Source organism: Bombina bombina, chromosome 2 (assembly GCF_027579735.1).
Source record: "Bombina bombina isolate aBomBom1 chromosome 2, aBomBom1.pri, whole genome shotgun sequence".
Classification (NCBI taxonomy): domain Eukaryota; kingdom Metazoa; phylum Chordata; class Amphibia; order Anura; family Bombinatoridae; genus Bombina; species Bombina bombina.
The window spans coordinates 1,404,486,698-1,404,510,397 of record NC_069500.1 but is presented as its reverse complement, the minus strand read 5'-3'; the positions used below and the strand labels follow the sequence as shown (position 1 = coordinate 1,404,510,397).

The 23,700-nt window shown below is 40.4% G+C and overlaps 1 protein-coding gene across 4 annotated transcripts in view; it reads right to left on the bottom strand.

Annotated features, from left to right (window-relative positions):
• The window catches only part of ZNF638 (zinc finger protein 638), a 560,949-nt gene that overhangs the window by 97,746 nt on the left and 439,503 nt on the right, over positions 1-23,700 (bottom strand). For all 4 annotated transcript variants that reach the window (XM_053704339.1, XM_053704338.1, XM_053704337.1 and 1 more), the window contains exons 10-16: positions 19,642-19,679; positions 19,468-19,520; positions 18,765-18,893; positions 18,092-18,223; positions 5,688-5,729; positions 4,441-4,578; positions 4,179-4,304 (exon numbers count right to left, since the gene is read on the bottom strand). In XM_053704339.1, the coding sequence (XP_053560314.1) occupies positions 4,179-4,304; positions 4,441-4,578; positions 5,688-5,729; positions 18,092-18,223; positions 18,765-18,893; positions 19,468-19,520; positions 19,642-19,679 (658 nt within the window). The remainder of the gene's footprint in view (positions 1-4,178; positions 4,305-4,440; positions 4,579-5,687; positions 5,730-18,091; positions 18,224-18,764; positions 18,894-19,467; positions 19,521-19,641; positions 19,680-23,700) is intronic.

Sequence of the window (23,700 nt, the reverse complement as noted above, 5' to 3'; positions counted from 1 at the left end):
ATAAGACCAAACAACTCCATACAAAAGTTAAGTAGAGCCGCATCACTCATGAAATTCAAAATCTTGTATTCACATCATTGCATGCAAAAAACTTTTATGCTTACCCGATTATTTAATTTCCATCAAGGGGAGGAGAGTCCACAGCTTCATTCATTACTGTTGGGAATTTAGAACCTGGCCACCAGGAGGAGGCAAAGAAACCTCAGCAAAAGGCTTAAATACCTCCCCCACTTCCCTCCTCTCCCAGTCATTCTGCTGAGGGAACAAGGAACAGTAGGAGAAATATCAAGGTATAAATGGTGCCAGAAAAAGAATTCAATTTAGGTCCGCCCACCGGAGATACGGGCGGGAGCCGTGGACTCTCCTCCCCTCGATGGAAATGAAAATGATCAGGTAAGCATAATTTATGTTTTCATCTAAAGGGGAGGAGAGTCCACTGCTTCATTGGTTACTGTTGGGAACATATACCCAAGCTCTAGAGGAATGAAACCGGGAGGGCAAAAGGCGGACCCTAATCTGAGGGCACCACCGCCTGCAAAATCTCTCTCCCAAAAACAGCTTCCGCAGAAGCAAAAACGTCAAATTTGTAAAACTTTGTAAAAGTGTGTAAGGACCATCAGGTAGCCGCCTTACAAATTTGCTCCATAGAGGCCTCATTCTTGAAGGCCCAAGACAAAGCTACAGCTCTAGAAGAATGAGCCGTGATACTCTGATCTCTGGTCTCATAGGCCAAGCGAAACAAGCTCCACAAAAAAAATGATGGTTAAAATATTGATCTGCGGATGTGTTATCTTAAGTCCTTCTTTGGAGCCTGTTATGACGGAGACAGTTTCTGACCTTATGGGAGAACATTTTTCCCCTCAGGATAAGAGAAATAAACAAAGGACGACAGAGTAAATTCCGTTCCTTTAGAGATTTCAAAGAAAATTCTGCCTCTTCCTCCTCCAAGCAGGAGCAGTTCAAGTTTTCCTTGAGGCCCGACCAGTCTTGGTAAGGGTGTAAGCAGTCCGAGAAGCCTAATATTAAGCAACAAAGGCTTGGGTTCGAGATGTTCTAGATCTAGAAAGATTTACCATAAGATAGGGTGTAAATATCTTTAATGGGCTACTCCTGGAGTAGAGTTAGGATGCCTAGAGTTTTGTCCTTTCTCCAAGAGGGTTTGGAGAAAGGATGATAGACAAGTTTCCTAAAGGGTTAATTTTCTGCCTTATCTATTTTGTAACAAAACGTCTGGCAGATGTTCCAGATGTGCAATCCTTTTTTCAGGCCTTGATCAGGATCAGGCCCATGTCCAAGCCAGTTACTCCTCCATGGAGTCTTAATTTGATTTTCAAAGTTCTTCAATGGGCTCCGTTGGAGCCTAGGCATTCCTTAGATATTTAGTTATCTTGGAAGGTTTTATTTCTTGTTGTTTTTTCCTTTTTCGCAGAGTATTAGAGCTCTTGGCATTGCAGTACGATTCCCATTACCTTATATTTCATTCAGATAATGTAGTTTTACATAATATATTAGGATTTCTTCCTAAAGTTGTTTCTGATCGAGACATTAGGAGATTGTTGTTCCTTCCTTGTGTCTACAATTTGGACGTGGTCTGTGCCTTAATATTTTACCTGCAGGCGAATAAGGATTTTCGTCAGTCTTCTGCTTTGCTTAAGGTTTGCTCAGGAAAACGTAAGGGACAGAAAGCTACAGCTACTTCCCTTTCTTTTGGCTGATGAGTATCATACATTTTGCATGAGACTGCTGGACAGCAGCCTCCACAGAGAGTTATGGCTCATTCCACGAGGGTCGTTTCCTCATGGGCATTCAAGAATGAAGCTTCTGTGGAACAGATTTGCAAAGCTGCAACTTGGTCCTCTCTTCACACTTTTTCAAAATCTACAAATTTGACACACTTGCCTCGGCTGAGGACGCTTTTGGGAGAAAGGGTCTTCAAGCAGTGGTGCCTTCCGTTAAGGTTCCCCGTCTTGTCCCTCCTGTATCATCTGTGTACTCTAGCTTGGGTATTGATTCCCAATAGTAATCAAGATGATCCGTGAACTCATTGTGTCATTAAAAAGAAAATTTATGCTTACCTGATAAAGTTAATTCTTAGACACAATATTATATTAGAGTACAGGTGCATTACAAAAAGAATCTTACTCTAAAAAGGAAAGGTCAATCATTTATATATGAAAACCAGATCAGCAGACCAAGATTTCAGCCACAAAGCTCTTGTGAACAAGACAGTAATGTGATATTTTGGCAATAATTTTAATAATATCGACAACTGCATCACAGCAGAAAACACAGCAAGGCCCACCTCACAAGTTCCCAACTGCTCTAAAGCCACCACTGCCCTACTGAAGAGACTAATGTTAAGTACGCTTAGACCCACTCTTGAGAGGAAAGGTCAGAGTAAACCTACTATGGCTTTCAAAATAATAAAATCTTGATTGAAGTGAAATAAATCCAATCTTCTTCAGACACCAAAACTTCACTTCCTCCTTGCACCGAAGGCAGAGAGAATGAATGGGGGTTGTGGGAAGGGAAGTGATACTTAACAGCTTTGCTGTGGTGTTCTTTGCCTCCTCCTGCTGGCCAGGAGTGGTGTTCCTAACAGTAATTAACCCCTTAAGGACCAGCGACGTACCCTGTATGTCACTGGCCTTTTTTTGGGACTTGATTGTTTTATATCGCGGTCTTGCCACCAGTATTGAGACTGCTCTATTCCACAAAGCCTGCTGGAGGGAGGGCATTAATAGCGTGTTCATGCTAGACTTGTGCTATTATGTCCGGAAAAAACCCTTAACGACCAGTGACATACAGGGCACATTGTGGTCATTAAGGGGTTAATGAGGCCGTGGTCTAACCATATCTTAGGAAAGAAATTTTAAATATATCTCATAGCCCCTGTTCTCTTCACAGGTATACAGAAAATGTCCTATAGCCTAACTAAAAGTAACACAAATCAAACTCAAACCAAAAAGTGTAAGAATCTTAAACCACACCAGTGTGGAGAATAATATACGCCAAAGAAGAAATTTGGTGATTAGCATTTAAACTTTTTAAAGCATCATAATACTTTTCAAACAATGAAAAATAATAATAGCAATGAATGATGCTGTTTAGATAGAGCAATAGTAGTTTATAAACACACAATGTTTTACATAAAGAATTACAAGTGGCTAATATAAAAGTAGAAAAAAAGGAAAGTTTCTTTCTTATTTACTACAACCATCACTAGGAGGGGAAGGTTCAAAATAAAGTCACTATACATAACATTTAAAAGAATAAATTGTATGTATTAATGACTAGTTTTATTTAATGTTACTTTCGAATGATGTAATAATTCTATTAAAAAGGGATGCATCGCTAATAACTTAAAACCAGTTCCGGAGGATCACTGGGCTACTTTATTAAGCATTTTTTTACAAGATCTGTGCAAACCCAGATCTTCGTGTGTTTCACTTGCTTAAGAGGATATTCAGCTCAGAAAAGAGACACCAACCAGCAGCTGGTTCCCACTATTGTAGGACATAAGTGCGTTATTTAACCAGGGATACTAAATTTGAAAAAAAGTGAATTTAATTGTCTTAAAAAGACATGCTCTATCTGAATCCTACAAATTTAATTTTGCCTTTCCTTAAATCTTTATAGCAAGAAAATATAAAATTACTTAAGAGATAGTGCAAAAATGATACAGCATATGCTTCCAACGAAAACAGTACACCAACAGGAGGCGGCTAAGGACAGTTCTCTGCAACATCTGTGGAAGGCTTGCGACTAAAATCCCATGGGGAAATAGTGTCACTACCAACTACTCTATACACCCGTGTTCAAAGAGGTCTGTAGAATAAGAGGGGTAACGGGTCTCATATAGGTCTGAGCACCCCTTTTAACATAGAATATGGAACACCTCAAATCTTTACTTCTCCAGGGAGGCAAATAACAAAACTGAGTTGTACAGGGAAGTGGGGGGTGTCTCCTCTTAGTGGCAGGAATTCAATCCCACAAGTCAAGGCTCGTGAACTCACAACCTTAAGAAATAAAAGTGCAGAGGAGTAAACATTTTACACAGTGGCAATTATGGAGAGTGGGTTGCTTTATTAATCTATATCTATTTCTCTCTATCTATAAATAACCCTATAGTAAAACACTACTTTTCGATAAATTCTTAAAATAAAAATAAATTTTACCTCGGAAAGTCGAATTTTAGAAGGTATGGGGCATTGCACAACATTGTCACCAATAGAACACGGAAACTGGGACAGAAAGTTGCGCATGGCTTTAGCAGCATTTGCAGTACACATATTTAGGATTGCCTATTAAAAAAAAAAATGGTGTTAGAAAGTTATTTATATAATGCCGCAAAATGCCATAGCAGAGTTTTTTGACGAGAGAGAGAGAGAGAGAGAGAGAGAGAGAGAAAGAAAGAGAGAAAAAGAGAAAATATGCTACCTTTCTCTTGTTACTGATGATGGCGTAGTGCTCTACTCTCCCAAATCGTAGTCCTACACAAACAACTTCAAATTCTTTGTACCCCTTTTCAGGAAGATTCTCAAGACAAACAAAATTTCCATAAATTGGTGGTGTGATCTGCAAAATAAAAAATAAAGACAATTGTACATACAATAGAGATTAATTTATATAAAAGTGATAGTAAACTAACGTTTTTATTTACAATATTACCAAAATAAAAAAAAGGGGGACTTTAGTTCATGAAAGTCTTCGTAAACTCTTACTTTTTGAGATTAGAGATATATATATATATATATATATATATATATATATAGAAAGAAGCTACTACCAGGTGGTAACCGGGCCATTCTGTTTTGTGTATATATATATATATATATATATATATATATATATATATATATATATATATATATATATATATATATATATATATATATATATATATATATATATAGATATATATATAGATATATATAGATATATATAGATATATATATAGATAGAGAGAGAGAGATTTATATAATTCCACTTCCATGTCTTCATTTATTCCGCCGTTACTCCTCCCGTATCAGATACTCTATTTCTTACTTGAGTGATGATTCAGGCTGTAAACCAATATTATCGTGCCCCCTTTGGCCACCATCATGTAAATATTAACACCACTGGCTTGGGGCACCAAAGAGGGTACAATACGATTGGCTACAGCCTAAATAGTCACCGAAATAAGAAACAGAGTATCCATTACGGGTGGAGGAATGGCGGAATGTGTGAAGACATGAAAGTGGAATTATATACAAAAAAAAAAAAAGCGTTTACATTCTTTCACATACTAAAAGTCCCTATCTTTTACTTTATAACCAATATTGTAAATAAAAATGCTGTGTTAAAGGGACAGGAAACCCCAAAATTTTCTTTCATGATTTGGAAAGAACATATGATTTTAAACAACTTTTCAATTTACTAAAAATTAAATTAGCTTTATTATCTTGTTATCCTTTGCTGAAGGAACAGCATTGCACTACTTGCAGCTAGCTGAATACATCTAGTTAGCCAATCGCAAGAGACAAATGTGTGCAGACATAAAAACACTCAATTTTATTATAAAACAGTTCCTGTAATAAATTGTGTGTGTTGGAAGTCACTTTTCATCAACAAAGCTGTGGGAGTTTTACTAATTAGTCAATGAGGATCAGAACTGTACAAATATGCTAAGGGTAAAGGCTTACCTTAAACTGCGTTTCTTCAATAAGATCCACAAAAATACGATACTGTTGATAAAAGTATTCAATATAAATAATAGTTTCAGTAAACATAATAAAGCTTATAAGTTAAATATAGCTGATGAGAATTATTTTCTAAAAACGTGCAAAACAATTTCACCATAGAATGCTTCTATATACTTGTGTTAGCAATCCAAATGATTAATCTGACTGTTTTTTACAACTGCTTGGAAAAATAAAGGATTTCAACATGAGAGGTGCGTTATAGTAAACATTTTTCTTTGTTTTCATCTATATTTAAAAAAAAAAAAAAAAAAAAAAAAAAAAAAAAAAAATGTATATCTAATATCGTTTACAGAAAAATCATGTTACTGAGCTGAATAAGCCAAAGTTTTCTTGTCGTACTTGCAGAAGCAACATAATTTATGTAAGAACTTACCTGATAAATTCATTTCTTTCATATTAGCAAGAGTCCATGAGCTAGTGACGTATGGGATATACATTCCTACCAGGAGGGGCAAAGTTTCCCAAACCTCAAAATGCCTATAAATACACCCCTCACCACACCCACAATTCAGTTTAACGAATAGCCAAGAAGTGGGGTGATAAAAAAGTGCGAAAGCATATAAAATAAGGAATTGGAATAATTGTGCTTTATACAAAATCATAACCACCACAAAAAAAGGGCGGGCCTCATGGACTCTTGCTAATATGAAAGAAATGAATTTATCAGGTAAGTTCTTACATAAATTATGTTTTCTTTCATGTAATTAGCAAGAGTCCATGAGCTAGTGACGTATGGGATAATGATTACCCAAGATGTGGATCTTTCCACACAAGAGTCACTAGAGAGGGAGGGATAAAATAAAGACAGCCAATTCCTGCTGAAAATAATCCACACCCAAAATAAAGTTTAATGAAAAACATAAGCAGAAGATTCAAACCGAAACCGCTGCCTGAAGTACTTTTCTACCAAAAACTGCTTCAGAAGAAGAAAATACATCAAAATGGTAGAATTTAGTAAAAGTATGCAAAGAGGACCAAGTCGCTGCTTTGCAGATCTGGTCAACCGAAGCTTCATTCCTAAACGCCCAGGAAGTAGAAACTGACCTAGTAGAATGAGCTGTAATTCTCTGAGGCGGAGTTTTACCCGACTCAACATAGGCAAGATGAATTAAAGATTTCAACCAAGATGCCAAAGAAACGGCAGAAGCTTTCTGGCCTTTTCTAGAACCGGAAAAGATAACAAATAGACTAGAAGTCTTACGAAAAGATTTCGTAGCTTCAACATAATATTTCAAAGCTCTAACAACATCCAAAGAATGCAACGATTTCTCCTTAGAATTCTTAGGATTAGGACATAATGAAGGAACCACAATTTCTCTACTAATGTTGTTGGAATTCACAACTTTAGGTAAAAATTCAAAAGAAGTTCGCAACACCGCCTTATCCTGATGAAAAATCAGAAAAGGAGACTCACAAGAAAGAGCAGATAATTCAGAAACTCTTCTGGCAGAAGAGATGGCCAAAAGGAACAAAACTTTCCAAGAAAGTAATTTAATGTCCAATGAATGCATAGGTTCAAACGGAGGAGCTTGAAGAGCTCCCAGAACCAAATTCAAACTCCAAGGAGGAGAAATTGACTTAATGACAGGTTTTATACGAACCAAAGCTTGTACAAAACAATGAATATCAGGAAGAATAGCAATCTTTCTGTGAAAAAGAACAGAAAGAGCAGAGATTTGTCCTTTCAAAGAACTTGCGGACAAACCTTTATCTAAACCATCCTGAAGGAACTGTAAAATTCTCGGTATTCTAAAAGAATGCCAGGAAAAATGATGAGAAAGACACCAAGAAATATAAGTCTTCCAGACTCTATAATATATCTCTCGAGATACAGATTTACGAGCCTGTAACATAGTATTAATCACAGAGTCAGAGAAACCTCTTTGACCAAGAATCAAGCGTTCAATCTCCATACCTTTAAATTTAAGGATTTCAGATCCTGATGGAAAAAAGGACCTTGTGACAGAAGGTCTGGTCTTAACGGAAGAGTCCACGGTTGGCAAGAGGCCATCCGGACAAGATCCGCATACCAAAACCTGTGAGGCCATGCCGGAGCTACCAGCAGAACAAACGAGCATTCCTTCAGAATCTTGGAGATTACTCTTGGAAGAAGAACTAGAGGCGGAAAGATATAGGCAGGATGATACTTCCAAGGAAGTGATAATGCATCCACTGCCTCCGCCTGAGGATCCCGGGATCTGGACAGATACCTGGGAAGTTTCTTGTTTAGATGGGACGCCATCAGATCTATTTCTGGAAGTTCCCACATTTGAACAATCTGAAGAAATACCTCTGGGTGAAGAGACCATTCGCCCGGATGCAACGTTTGGCGACTGAGATAATCCGCTTCCCAATTGTCTACACCTGGAATATGAACCGCAGAGATTAGACAGGAGCTGGATTCCGCCCAAACCAAAATTCGAGATACTTCTTTCATAGCCAGAGGACTGTGAGTCCCTCCTTGATGATTGATGTATGCCACAGTTGTGACATTGTCTGTCTGAAAACAAATTAACGATTCTCTCTTCAGAAGAGGCCAAAACTGAAGAGCTCTGAAAATTGCACGGAGTTCCAAAATATTGATCGGTAATCTCACCTCCTGAGATTCCCAAACTCCTTGTGCCGTCAGAGATCCCCACACAGCTCCCCAACCTGTGAGACTTGCATCTGTTGAAATTACAGTCCAGGTCGGAAGCACAAAAGAAGCCCCCTGAATTAAACGATGGTGATCTGTCCACCATGTTAGAGAGTGTCGAACAATCAGTTTTAAAGATATTAATTGAGATATCTTCGTGTAATCCTTGCACCATTGCTTCAGCATACAGAGCTGAAGAGGTCGCATGTGAAAACGAGCAAAGGGGATCGCGTCCGATGCAGCAGTCATAAGACCTAGAATTTCCATGCATAAGGCTACCGAAGGGAATGATTGTGACTGAAGGTTTCGACAAGCTGTAATCAATTTTAAACGTCTCGTCTGTTAAAGACAGAGTCATGGACACTGAATCCATCTGGAAACCCAGAAAGGTTACCCTTGTCTGAGGAATCAAAGAACTTTTTGGTAAATTGATCCTCCAACCATGATCTTGAAGAAACACCACAAGTCGATTCGTATGAGATTCTGCTAAATGTAAAGACTGAGCAAGTACCAAGATATCGTCCAAATAAGGAAATACCACAATACCCTGTTCTCTGATTACAGACAGCAGGGCACCGAGAACCTTTGTAAAAATTCTTGGAGCTGTAGCTAGGCCAAACGGCAGAGCCACAAACTGGTAATGCTTGTCTAGGAAAGAGAATCTCAGAAACTGATAGTGATCTGGATGAATCGGAATATGCAGATATGCATCCTGTAAATCTATTGTGGACATATAATTCCCTTGCTGAACAAAAGGTAAGATAGTCCTTACAGTTACCATCTTGAACGTAGGTATCCTTACATAACGATTCAATATTTTTAGATCCAGAACTGGTCTGAAAGAATTCTCCTTCTTTGGTACAATGAAGAGATTTGAATAAAACCCCATCCCCTGTTCCGGAACTGGAACTGGCATAATTACTCCAGTCAACTCTAGATCTGAAACACATTTCAGAAATGCTTGAGCTTTTACTGGATTTACTGGGACACGGGAAAGAAAAAATCTCTTTGCAGGAGGTCTCAACTTGAAACAAATTCTGTACCCTTCTGAAACAATGCTCTGAATCCAAAGATTGTGAACAGAATTGATCCAAATTTCCTTGAAAAAACGTAACCTGCCCCCTACCAGCTGAGCTGGAATGAGGGCCGCACCTTCATGTGGACTTAGAAGCAGGCTTTGCCTTTCTAGCTGGCTTGGATTTATTCCAGACTGGAGATGGTCTCCAAACTGAAACTGCTCCTGAGGATGAAGGATCAGGCTTTTGTTCTTTGTTGAAACGAAAGGAACGAAAACGATTATTAGCCCTGTTTTTACCTTTAGATTTTTTATCCTGTGGTAAAAAAGTTCCTTTCCCACCAGTAACAGTTGAAATAATGGAATCCAACTGAGAACCAAATAATTTGTTACCCTGGAAAGAAATGGAAAGTAAAGTTGATTTAGAAGCCATATCAGCATTCCAAGTTTTAAGCCATAAAGCTCTTCTAGCTAAAATAGCTAGAGACATAAACCTGACATCAACTCTGATAATATCAAAAATGGCAACACAGATAAAATTATTAGCATGTTGAAGAAGAATAATAATATCATGAGAATCACGATGTGTTACTTGTTGCGCTAAAGTTTCCAACCAAAAAGTTGAAGCTGCAGCAACATCAGCCAAAGATATAGCAGGTCTAAGAAGATTACCTGAACACAGATAAGCTTTTCTTAGAAAGGACTCAATTTTCCTATCTAGAGGATCCTTAAACGAAGTACCATCTGACGTAGGAATAGTAGTACGTTTAGCAAGGGTAGAAATAGCCCCATCAACTTTAGGGATCTTGTCCCAAAATTCTAATCTGTCAGGCGGCACAGGATATAATTGCTTAAAACGTTTAGAAGGAGTAAATGAATTACCCAAATTATCCCATTCTTTGGAAATTACTGCAGAAATAGCATCAGGGACAGGAAAAACTTCTGGAATAACTACAGGAGTTTTAAAAACCTTATTTAAACGTTTAGATTTAGTATCAAGAGGACCAGAATCCTCTATTTCTAAAGCAATTAGGACTTCTTTAAGTAAGGAACGAATAAATTCCATTTTAAATAAATATGAAGATTTATCAGCATCAACCTCTGAGACAGAATCCTCTGAACCAGAGGAATCATCAGAATCAGAATGATGATGTTCAGTTAAAAATTCATCTGTAGGGAGAGAAGTTTTAAAAGATTTTTTATGTTTACTAGAAGGAGAAATGACATAGCCTTCTTTATGGATTCAGAAACAAAATCTCTTATATTATCAGGAACATTCTGCACCTTAGATGTTGAAGGAACTGCAACAGGCAATGGGACTTTACTAAAGGAAATATTATCTCATAACAAGTTTGTCATGACAATCAATACAAACAACAGCTGGAGGAATAGCTACCAAAAGTTTACAGCAGATACACTTAGCTTTGGTAGATTCAGCACTTGACAGCGATTTTCCTGTAGTATCTTCTGACTCAGATGCAACGCGAGACATCTTGCAATATGTAAGAGAAAAAACAACATATATATAAAGCAAAATTGATCAAATTCCTTAAATGACAGTTTCAGGAATGGGAAAAAATGCCAAAGAACAAGCTTCTAGCAACCAGAAGCAATAAAAAATGAGACTTAAATAATGTGGAGACAAGAGTGACGCCCATATTTTTTCGCGCCAAATAAGACGCCCACATTATTTGGCGCCTAAATGCTTTTTGGCGCCAAAAATGACGCCACATCCGGAACGCCGACATTTTTGGCGCAAAATAACGTCAAAAAGTGACGCAACTTCCGGCGACACGTATGACGCCGGAAACGGAAATAGAATTTTTGCGCCAAAAAAGTCCGCGCCAAGAATGACGCAATAAAAACAGAATTTATGTTTACCTGATAAATTACTTTCTCCAACGGTGTGTCCGGTCCACGGCGTCATCCTTACTTGTGGGATATTCTCTTCCCCAACAGGAAATGGCAAAGAGCCCAGCAAAGCTGGTCACATGATCCCTCCTAGGCTCCGCCTACCCCAGTCATTCGACCGACGTTAAGGAGGAATATTTGCATAGGAGAAACCATATGTTACCGTGGTGACTGTAGTTAAAGAAAATAAATTATCAGACCTGATTAAAAAAACCAGGGCGGGCCGTGGGCCCGACACACCGTTGGAGAAAGTAATTTATCAGGTAAACATAAATTCTGTTTTCTCCAACATAGGTGTGTCCGGTCCACGGCGTCATCCTTACTTGTGGGAACCAATACCAAAGCTTTAGGACACGGATGAAGGGAGGGAGCAAATCAGGTCACCTAAATGGAAGGCACCACGGCTTGCAAAACCTTTCTCCCAAAAATAGCCCCAGAAGAAGCAAAAGTATCAAATTTGTAAAATTTAGAAAAAGTGTGCAGTGAAGACCAAGTCGCTGCCTTACATATCTGATCAACAGAAGCCTCGTTCTTGAAGGCCCATGTGGAAGCCACAGCCCTAGTGGAGTGAGCTGTGATTCTTTCAGGAGGCTGCCGTCCGGCAGTCTCATAAGCCAATCGGATAATGCTTTTAATCCAGAAGGAGAGAGAGGTAGAAGTTGCTTTTTGACCTCTCCGTTTACCAGAATAAACAACAAACAAAGACAAAGTTTGTCTGAAATCCTTAGTAGCTGCTAAGTAAAATTTGAGAGCACGAACTACATCCAAGTTGTGCAACAAACGTTCCTTCTTTGAAACTGGATTAGGACACAAAGAAGGCACAACTATCTCCTGGTTAATGTTTTTGTTAGAAACAACTTTTGGAAGAAAACCAGGTTTAGTACGCAAAACCACCTTATCTGCATGGAACACCAGATAAGGAGAAGAACACTGCAGAGCAGATAATTCTGAAACTCTTCTAGCAGAAGAAATTGCAACCAAAAACAAAACTTTCCAAGATAATAACTTAATATCAACGGAATGTAAGGGTTCAAACGGAACCCCCTGAAGAACTGAAAGAACTAGGTTGAGACTCCAAGGAGGAGTCAAAATTTTGTAAACAGGCTTGATTCTAACCAGAGCCTGAACAAAGGCTAGAACATCTGGCACATCTGCCAGCTTTTTGTGAAGTAACACAGACAAGGCAGAAATCTGTCCCATCAAGGAACTTGCAGAAAATCCTTTTTCCAATCCTTCTCGAAGGAAGGATAGACTCTTAGGAATCTTAACCTTGTCCCAAGGGAATCCTGCAGATTCACACCAACAGATATACCAAATTATGTGGTAATTTTTCTGGTTACAGGCTTTCAGGCCTGAACAAGAGTATTAATAACAGAATCTGAGAACCCTCGCTTTGATAAGATCAAGCGTTCAATCTCCAAGCAGTCAGCTGGAGTGGGTCGAACGGACCTAGAACAAGAAGGTCTCTCAAAGGTAGCTTCCATGGTGGAGCCGATGACATATTCACCAGATCTGCATACCAAGTCCTGCGTGGCCACGCAGGAGCTATCAAAATCACCGACGCCCTCTCCTGATTGATCCTGGCTACCAGCCTGGGGATGAGAGGAAACGGCGGGAACACATAAGCTAGTTTGAAGGTCCAAGGTGCTACTAGTGCATCCACTAGAGCCGCCTTGGGATCCCTGGATCTGTACCCGTAGTAAGGAACTCTGAAGTTCTGACGAGAGGCCATCAGATCCATGTCTGGAATGCCCCACGGTTGAGTGACTTGGGCAAAGATTTCCGGATGGAGTTCCCACTCCCCCGGATGCAATGTCTGACGACTCAGAAAATCCGCTTCCCAATTTTCCACTCCTGGGATGTGGATAGCAGACAGGTGGCAGGAGTGAGACTCCGCCCATAGAATGATTTTGGTCACTTCTTCCATCGCTAGGGAACTCCTTGTTCCCCCCTGATGGTTGATGTATGAACTTGGCCCTCGCTAGCTGAGGCCAAGCTTTGAGAGCATTGAATATCGCTCTCAGTTCCAGAATATTTATCGGTAGAAGAGATTCTACCCGAGACCAAAGACCCTGAGCTTTCAGGGATCCCCAGACCGCGCCCCAGCCCATCAGACTGGCGTCGGTCGTGACAATGACCCACTCTGGTCTGCGGAAGGTCATCCCTTGTGACAGGTTGTCCAGGGACAGCCACCAACGGAATGAGTCTCTGGTCCTCTGATTTACTTGTATCTTCGGAGACAAGTCTGAATAGTCCCCATTCCACTGACTGAGCATGAACAGTTGTAATGGTCTTAGATGAATGCGCACAAAAGGAACTATGTCCATTGCCGCTACCAACAAACCTATCACTTCCATGCACTGCGCTATGGAAGGAAGAGGAACGGAATGAAGTATCCGACAAGAGTCTAGAAGTTTTGTTTTTCTGGCTTCTGTCAGAAAAATCCTCATTTCTAAGGAGTCTATTATAGTTCCCAAGAAGGGAACCCTCGTTGACGGAGATAGAGAACTCTTTTCCACGTTCACTTTCCATCCGTGAGATCTGAGAAAGGCCAGGACAATGTCCGTGTGAGCCTTTACTTGAGGAAGGGACGACGCTCGAATCAGAATGTCGTCCAAGTAAGGTACTACAGCAATGCCCCTTGGTCTTAGCACCGCCAGAAGGGACCCTAGTACCTATGAGAAAATCCTAGGAGCAGTGGCTAATCCGAAAGAAAATGCCACGAACTGGAAATGCTTGTCCAGGAATGCAAACCTTAGGAACCGATGATGTTCCTTGTGGATAGGAATATGTAGATACGCATCCTTGAAATCCACCTTGGTCATGAATTGACCTTCCTGGATGGAAGGAAGAAGTGTTCGAATGGTTTCCATCTTGAACGATGGAACCTTGAGAAACTTGTTCAAGATCTTGAGATCTAAGATTGGTCTGAACGTTCCCTCTTTTTTGGGAACTATGAACAGATTGGAGTAGAACCCCATCCCTTGTTCTCCTAATGGAACAGGATGAATCACTCCCATTTTTAGCAGGTCTTCTACCCAATGTAAGAATGCCTGTCTTCTTATGTGGTCTGAAGACAACTGAGACCTGTGGAACCTCTCCCCTTGGAGGAAGCCCCTTGAACTCCAGAGAATAACCTTGGGAGACTATTTCTAGCGCCCAAGGATCCAGAACATCTCTTTCCCAAGCCTGAGCGAAGAGAGAGAGTCTGCCCCCCACCAGATCCGGTCCCGGATCGGGGGCCCGCATTTCATGCTGTCTTGGTAGCAGTGGCAGGTTTCCTGGCCTGCTTTCCTTTGCTCCAGCCTTGCATAGGTCTCCAGGCTGGATTGGCTTGAGAAGTATTACCTTCCTGCTTAGAGGACGTAGCCCTTGGGGCTGATCCGTTTCTGCGAAAGGGACGAAACTTAGGTTTATTTTTGGTCTTGAAAAGACCTATCCTGAGGAAGGGCGTGGCCCTTGCCCCCAGTGATATCAGAGATAATCTCTTTCAAGTCAGGGCCAAAGAGTGTTTTCCCCTTGAAAGGAATGTCAAGCAATTTGTTCTTGGAAGACTCATCCGCTGCCCAAGATTTTAACCAAAGCGCTCTGCGCCACAATAGCAAACCCAGAATTTTTTCGCCGCTAACCTAGCCAATTGCAAGGTGGCGTCTAGGGTGAAAGAATTAGCCAATTTAAGAGCACGAATTCTGTCCATAATCTCCTCATAAGAAGAAGAATTACTAATAATCGCCTTTCCTAGCTCATCAAACTAGAAACACGCGGCTGCAGTGACAGGGACAATGCATGCAATTGGTTGTAGAAGGGAACCTTGCTGAACAAACATCTTTAGCAGACCTTCTAATTTTTTATCCATAGGATCTTGGAAAGCACAACTATCTTCTATGGGTATAGTGGCGCGCTTGTGTAGAGTAGAAACCGCCCCCTCGACCTTGGGGACTGTCTGCCATCAGTCCTTTCTGGGGTCGACTATAGGAAAACAATTTTATAAATATGGGGGGAGGTACTAAAGGTATACCGGGCCTGTCCCATTCTTTACTAACAATGTACGCCACCCGCTTGGATATAGGAAAAGCTTCGGGGGGCCCCGGGGCCTCTAAGAACTTTTCCATTTTACATAGTGGTTCTGGAATGACCAGATAATCACAATCATCCAAATTGGATAACACCTCCTTAAGCAGAGCGCGGAGATGTTCCAACTTAAATTTAAAAGTAATCACATCAGGTTCAGCTTGTTGAGAAATGTTTCCTGAATCTGAAATTTCTCCCTCAGACAAAACCTCCCTGGCCCCCTCAGACTGGTGTAGGGGCCCTTCAGAAACCATATCATCAGCGTTCTCATGCTCTACAGAATTTTCTAAAACAGAGCAGTCGCGCTTTCGCTGATAAGTGGGCATATTGGCTAAAATGTTTTTGATAGAATTATCCATTACAGCCGTTAAATGTTGCATAGTAAGGAGTATTGGTGCACTAGATGTACTAGGGGCCTCCTGTATGGGCAAGACTGGAGTAGACGAAGGAGGGGATGATGCAGTACCATGCTTACTCCCCTCACTTGAGGAATCATCTTGGGCATCATTTTTACTAAAATTTTTTTTTTTTTTTATGACATAAAATACATATAGTTAAATGAGAAGGAACCTTGGTTTCCCCACAGTCAGAACACAATCTATCTGGTAGTTCAGACATGTTAAACAGGCATAAACTTGATAACAAAGCACAAAAAACGTTTTAAAATAAAACCGTTACTGTCACTTTAAATTTTAAACTAAACACACTTTATTATTGCAATTGCGAAAAAGTATGAAGGAATTGTTCAAAATTCACCAAAATTTCACCACAGTGTCTTAAAGCCTTAAAAGTATTGCACACCAAATTTGGAAGCTTTAACCCTTAAAATAACGGAACCGGAGCCGTTTTTATATTTAACCCCTTTACAGTCCCTGGAATCTGCTTTGCTGAGACCCAACCAAGCCCAAAGGGGAATACGATACCAAATGATGCCTTCAGAAAGACTTTTCTATGTATCAGAGCTCCACACACATGCAGCTGCATGCCATGCTGTCCTCAAAAACAAGTGCGCCATACCGGCGCGAAAATGAGGCTCTGACTATGATTAGGGAAAGCCCCTAAAGAATAAGGTGTCTAAAACAGTGCCTGCCGATATAATCATATCAAAATACCCAGAATAAATGATTCCTCAAGGCTAAATATGTGTTAATAATGAATCGATTTAGCCCAGAAAAAGTCTACAGTCTTAATAAGCCCTTATTTACTATCTTAATAAACATGGCTTACCGGATCCCATAGGGAAAATGACAGCTTCCAGCATTACATCGTCTTGTTAGAATGTGTCATACCTCAAGCAGTAAGAGACTGCACACTGTTCCCCCAACTGAAGTTAATTGCTCTCAACAGTCCTGTGTGGAACAGCCATGGATTTTAGTTACGGTGCTAAAATCATTTTCCTCATACAAACAGAAATCTTCATCTCTTTTCTGTTTCTGAGTAAATAGTACATACCAGCACTATTTTAAAATAACAAACTCTTGATTGAATAATAAAAACTACAGTTAAACACTAAAAAACTCTAAGCCATCTCCGTGGAGATGTTGCCTGTACAACGGCAAAGAGAATGACTGGGGTAGGCGGAGCCTAGGAGGGATCATGTGACCAGCTTTGCTGGGCTCTTTGCCATTTCCTGTTGGGGAAGAGAATATCCCACAAGTAAGGATGACGCCGTGGACCGGACACACCTATGTTGGAGAAATGAAGCATTTTCAGCCCCCGCGAGCCTAACAGCCCACAGGGAAAAAGTCAAATTTTAAGGTAAGAAAAATGTTAAATTAAAATGCATTATCCCAAATATGAAACTGACTGTCTGAAAAATAAGGAAAGTTGAACATTCTGAGTCAAGGCAAATAAATGTTTGAATACATATATTTAGAACTTTATAAACCAAGTGCCCAACCATAGCTAGGAGTGTCACAAAAAATAAGACTTACTTACCCCAGGACACTCATCTACATATAGTAGATAGCCAAACCAGTACTGAAACGAGAATCAGTAGAGGTAATGGTATATATAAGAGTATATCGTCGATCTGAAAAGGGAGGTAAGAGATGAATCTCTACGACCGATAACAGAGAACCTATGAAATAGACCCCTTAGAAGGAGATCACTGCATTCAAATAGGCAATACTCCTCACATCCCTCAGACATTCACTGCACGCTGAGAGGAAAACCGGGCTCCAACTTGCTGCGGAGCGCATATCAACGTAGAATCTAGCACAAACTTACTTCACCACCTCCATCGGAGGCAAAGTTTGTAAAACTGAATTGTGGGTGTGGTGAGGGGTGTATTTATAGGCATTTTGAGGTTTGGGAAACTTTGCCCCTCCTGGTAGGAATGTATATCCCATACGTCACTAGCTCATGGACTCTTGCTAATTACATGAAAGAAATTTCACTTTCCACCATAAAAGGTGAGGCAGTTGTCTATCAGCTATTAATGATTAGTAGGAAGTGGATGAGTTCATTATACAGAAAAAAAAGTGCAAATCCAGATATTTGTGTACACTTTAACACTGAGAAACATGTTAACCACAGACTAATGTTTCTGCTAGTGAGGTGCATGATATTTATGTATGTGCATATGTACAAACACACCTCTACAGCTCGTCCACACAACAGAACATTACTTGTGACATTTGAAGAACTACAGTACAGTTTTCTCAGGTAACTAACAGATTTAAAACATCAGAACCAAACACTTCTGCTCACCTCATCTTTTACGTTCTTGAATTTCGAAGCCACTATTATAGACAATAAGCTTCCATGCAGATATGTAGGGAAGATTGTGTAAAATTTAATCATGGAATCCACTGAATTTGAATTTGTTAGCTCAAGATATGCCTGGGGGGGGGGGGGGGGAAAGAAAAAAAAAGTGGAGTTTAGGATTAAAATTGTCCAGTTTTTTCAACACTATACTTACATATGCTGTGAAGGCCCGTGCACAAGTATTTAAACACCACACCTTTTCAGAGTGTCTTCAGTGGCTTGTAGGACTCAAATTAAGTCTTCACTATAATACACACCACTGCCAGCTTCCTAAAACAGGCATGCACTAGTTCCCCAGTCGGCATTCACTGTGATCCGCTGTCAGCGCACTTTTGCGTGCGCACTCCTGCATCTGATCAGCTAAGCAATCACTACGAAGAACCCCCTTATTTTTATGGATGTTTGGAAAAAGATTGTTGTGGGACTATTTTACATACTTTGGGGTACAATTTAGGGTATTCGACATACTCGTTTTAGAAAAAAATACAATTAAAATATCAGAATTTATTTGCATATACATTAGGGTGATTTATAATGGACCTTTACAATCACTCCAGAAACAACTATATGAGCACAACAATGACGATCAGTATGAACAAGCAACATCTGCACCCACCTTTTTATGTGTAGAGAACAAAAGAACGTCAATTACTCCACCAAAAGGTTTGGCCAAGTTTGTAATCTCATCCAACGTATAATCAGCATCAGGCAGATTACTAACCAAAATTACACACTTCTCAGAATCCTAAAAACAAACAAAATTCAGTTACAGAAAGCAATGTGCAATGCTAAAATATATTATATATGCTATATATACACATATATACATACACACAAACACATACTAGGACTGTGAAATTAATTGCATGATAAGAGGTTGCAATTTTTTGTTATCAAACAAGTAAAAATAAATGGCTTCCTTAACATGCCATGTCAGCCCAGCAGCAGCACTGACCACTCCTCCAAGGAGGCGGACCAGGAAGCATCACATCAATGTCACAGCACAACGCTACTGCCGTCCTGAGGTGTGCACAGATAAGGAAGATGGTGGACTAGCAGGGCTCTTTTCTATGGCCTATTCAGCCTGCAGTGCAAATTGCAAAAGAAACAAGACACTGTTTTGAACAGTTAAATGCATTTTTAATGCAAAATGTAAATTTAAAAAATATTTAAATAAAATATAAAAAAAATGTTGGTTTTTTTTAAAAATCCATATCGTAGTGTGATGATACACACATGCAATGTGGAATCTGTTGACGCTCTACAAATAACAGATAATATACACACACAGTAAGCAAACGCCTAGTTTAGAAACCAACCTTCATCTGGGGAGCAGTCAGCCTGTAGCGCCTTACAAACCCCTTAGGAACTTCTGAAAAGCAGAGGGTAAAAAAAAACTAAATAATTTGCTGAAGCGCTAAATAACAATTTTTTAAGTCTAGTGGCAGGAGGGAAGTATTCAGACTAATGATTCAGAGACTCAAGGTAATTACCTTCTTGGGGAACTTTTTTGATCTGTGTTTTCATTTCACTGTGGAAAAGAAATATTTACTAAACATTTAAAAATTCAAAGTTATAACATACATTTAAGTTTCATTAAACACAAGGGCATCAAGATAATACAAATTGTATCAATAACTAGAATTTCCTGTAGAATGTTAAAACTTTATGATATAAAAGTGCAAAAGAAATAATTTACTTTCTTTCTAAAGGCAGTGAGAGTCCACGAAAACATTCATAACTTATAGGAAATACTTCACCTGGCCACCAGGAAGAGGCAGAGACCCCCTAAAAAACACATTAAATATCCCTCCCTCTTCCCCCCTACACTCCAGTTAGTTCAAGCCAAGGATAAGGAAAAGTAGAGTTTAAAAAAAAGGGGTAAAGGAGGTGCCATAAGACTGCCACAACTACATTATTTCAGGGCGGGTTTGTGTACTCTCACTGCCAAGATAGAAATTAATTTATGAAGGTAACCAAATTATATTTTCCTGCCAATGGCAGTGAGTAACAAAAGCATTCATAACTCATGAGAAATTAATACCGAAGCTGTGGAGTACATGAATGTTAAGGAGGGAAGGTCAAACTAATTATTAGGCACCTGTAGAACCCTTCTCCCAAATGATTCCTCTGCTGAGGCAAAATGATCAAATATGAAGAAAGATTGTGAAAGTGTGTAAGGAAGACCATTTAGCAGCCTTAAAGGCATTCTTGATGGCCCAGGTAGAGACACTGCACGGTTGAATATGCTGTAAGTCGAGATGGAGGTTGCCGGCCCATTTCTGTGTAAGCCACGTGAATCAGGCTTCGTAGCCAGAAGAGAAGCAGCTAAAGTCTTCTGACCCTTGCACTTACAGATAAAAAAAAGACAATTTTACAGGCAAATACAGGGGGAATTGGGGGCCCTATTCCCATGGGAACTTACAATCTAGATGGGTAGGAGGATGGGAAACAGTAGGTGGGGACTGCAAAGGTGAGAATGATATTAGTGAGATAGATGAGGGTAACTGTTAGGTAAGTGAAGTTAATTTGTTAATGAGTCGGGTGATAAGCTTCCCTGAACAAAAAGGTCTTCAGGGAACGTTTAAAGGAGGAGAGGTTAGGGGAAAGTCGGACAGCTTGAGGAAGTGCATTCTAGAGGGTTGGTGCCGCACTAGAGAAGTTCTGTAGTCTAGCATGAGAGGAGGTGATGGTAGAGGACGCAAGAAGCAGGTCATTGTTTGATCTTAGGGGGAGGGCTAGAGTATATTTGTTGATGAGTGAGGACAGGTAGGGTGGGGCAGCATTGGTGAGGGCTTTGTAGGTCAGGGTGAGAATTTTGAATTTAATTCTGCTGTGAATGGGGAGCCAGTAAAAGGGACTCAGAGAGGTGCAGAAGAAACAGAGCGTCGAGAGAGGTGGATTAGCCTTGCAGATGCATTTAGGATGGATTGAAGGGGAAAGAGGCGGGAGAAAGGGAGGCCAGATAGTAAGTTATTACAGTAGTCAAGTTGAAAAATTACCAGGGAGTGGCTTAGCGGTTTAGTAGTTTAAGCACTCAGAAACGGGCACATTTTGGAGATATTCCGTAGGTAGTTGCAGCAGGATGAAGAGAGCAATTGGATGTGGGGATTGAAGGACAGATTTGAGTCAAGTGTGACTGAGGCAGCGGACTTGGGGTGATGGGGAGATAGTGGTGCCACCTACAGTGATGGAAAAAATAGAAACTGGAGTTTGGGGGGGGGGGGGAATTAGAAGTAGTTCTGTCTTGGACATGTCTATTTTTAGGTGGTGAGAGGACATCCCGGAGGAAATGCCAGATAAGCTGTCGTTAATGTGAGAATTGACAGAAGGAGAAAGTGCAGGGGAGGAAAGGTAGATCTGGGTATCATCAGTATAGAGGTGATAGTTGAAGCCATAGCTGTTGATGAGTTTACCCAGTGAAGAAGTGTAAACTGAGAAGAATAGAGGACCCAGGACAGAGCCTTGAGGTACTCCAACAGAGGCAATGGAGAGGAGTCACAAGCAAAAGAGACGGAGAAGGATCTGTTAGGGAGATAAGAGTGAATCCAGGAGAGGGCACACAGAGTCCAAGAGAGCAGGGGATGGTCAACAGTGTTAAAGGCAGCAGAGAAGTCAAGTAAGATTGGTAGCAAGAAGGTAGAACTTTAACGCTCCGATCACATTCAAATTTTTCAACAACCTCTCCTTGGAAGAAAACGGATTAAGATGAAACCACAATTTACTAGATGAACTTGGGGGTAAGTAACAACCTTAAGCAAAAATCCCAGTTTTGTCCACAGTACCGCCTTATCGGAAAGGAACAACAAAAAAAGGCAGGACACATTGGAGAGCCAACAATAACACTCAGCAATCAATGAAAATAGGTAACAACCAGATAACTTCCCAAGTGAACAACTTGATATCAACAGAATGCATAGGCTCAAACTCAAAAAAAAAAAAAAAAAAAATGGTTGAAGCAACAGGTTTGGAAATATGTCTAAGACTAGCAAAACTCCAGAACATCTTGCAAACGAGCCAACCCTTTGTGAAACAGAACTTAAAGGAAGAATCTATCCCTCAAGGGAATTTGTCAACAGGCCTTTCTCCAGACCATCCTGAAGAAAACGGCAAGATGTCAGGAAAATCCATGCTCTTCACACCAATAGAGGTAAGCCCTCCAGACCTTATGATAAACACATCTAGCAACAGGCTTGCGTGCCTGAAAGAGAATACAGATCACCTTTTCAGAGGATTATCTCTGAAACAAGACTAGTCGTACAATCTCCATGCAGGTAGCCTCAGAGTATCTAGGTTTTGATAGAAAAACGGCCTTGCTCTTGAAGGTCTAGGCCTTAGAGGCAACCGTCATAGAGGAACAGATGACATTCCCCCTAGGCCTGCATAACAAGTCCTGCGTGGCCACACAGGAGCCAGAAGAATCACTAAAATTCCCTCCAGTCTATTCCGAGCTACCACTCAGGGCAGCAGCACAATCGGAGGAAACATATACACTAGAATAAAGGCCAGAGGAACACTGGTGCATCCATCTCCGCCTGAGGGTCCATCTATCTTGGTAAAATGGCATCAAGACGAAAGCCATAAGGTCTATCTCCTAACACCCCCAACATGTTGGAGATCTCACAGAACACCTATGTGAGGTACAATTCCCCTGAGGAGAGTATCTGCTCAGAAAATCCGTTTCCCAGGTCTCCACCACTGGAATGTGGATGGCTAATATCTGACAATGGTAGATCTCTGCCCATTGAAGAATGCAGGAAACCACATGATCGCCAGAGAGCTTTGTGTTCCACCCTGATGGTTGACATAACCACGGGTGAGATGTTGCCTGATTGGAATATAATTTAACGGGCGGAACAAAGCTGAGGGCCACGACCAAAAAAGGTGTTCAAGATGGCCCTCAATACCAGAATGTTGATGGGAAGAGACGCTTCCTCTAAGCCTCAAGTTAACTAAGTCCTCAGAGTGCCCCACCCTAAAAAAATATTTTACCCAGGGTGAACATAGAAAAACTAATTTTTGAACAGGATACCATGACTGTCAGACTCTCTCGTCAGAGGATCTAGAGATATTACCCGAGACAGATCTAAATGGTCCCCATGCCACTGTGAGCATTGAAGAAGTCTCAGATGAAAGTGAGCAAAACGGAATGGCAGCTGAAGCCTCAACCATAAGACCTACCACTTCCATGCATTGAGTCACTAAAGGGTGAAGAGAGGATTGAAATATGCCACAAGCTTCCCTCTGCATTGATCTATGGAACATTCACATGTATGCAGATAAAAAGTAAGCCAATACCCAAGAATTTGTCTCCAGAATGAATTTTCAGAGTAACTCATAGTTTTCGCTAAAGATGGTGCCTGAACATTTATGCCTTGTGGGCAGCCTACAAGGAGGATACCTGAAAAGCATAGATAATAGGAAAGTCAAGGTAAGGCTATTAGCAGTAAAGCAAAGAAGAGAGTCCCAACTGGTCCTGCTAATATATACAGTTCCAATTTGAATCCACCCTCCTTAGGTCAACTACCTGGTTAATCTGTGTTGTATAATAT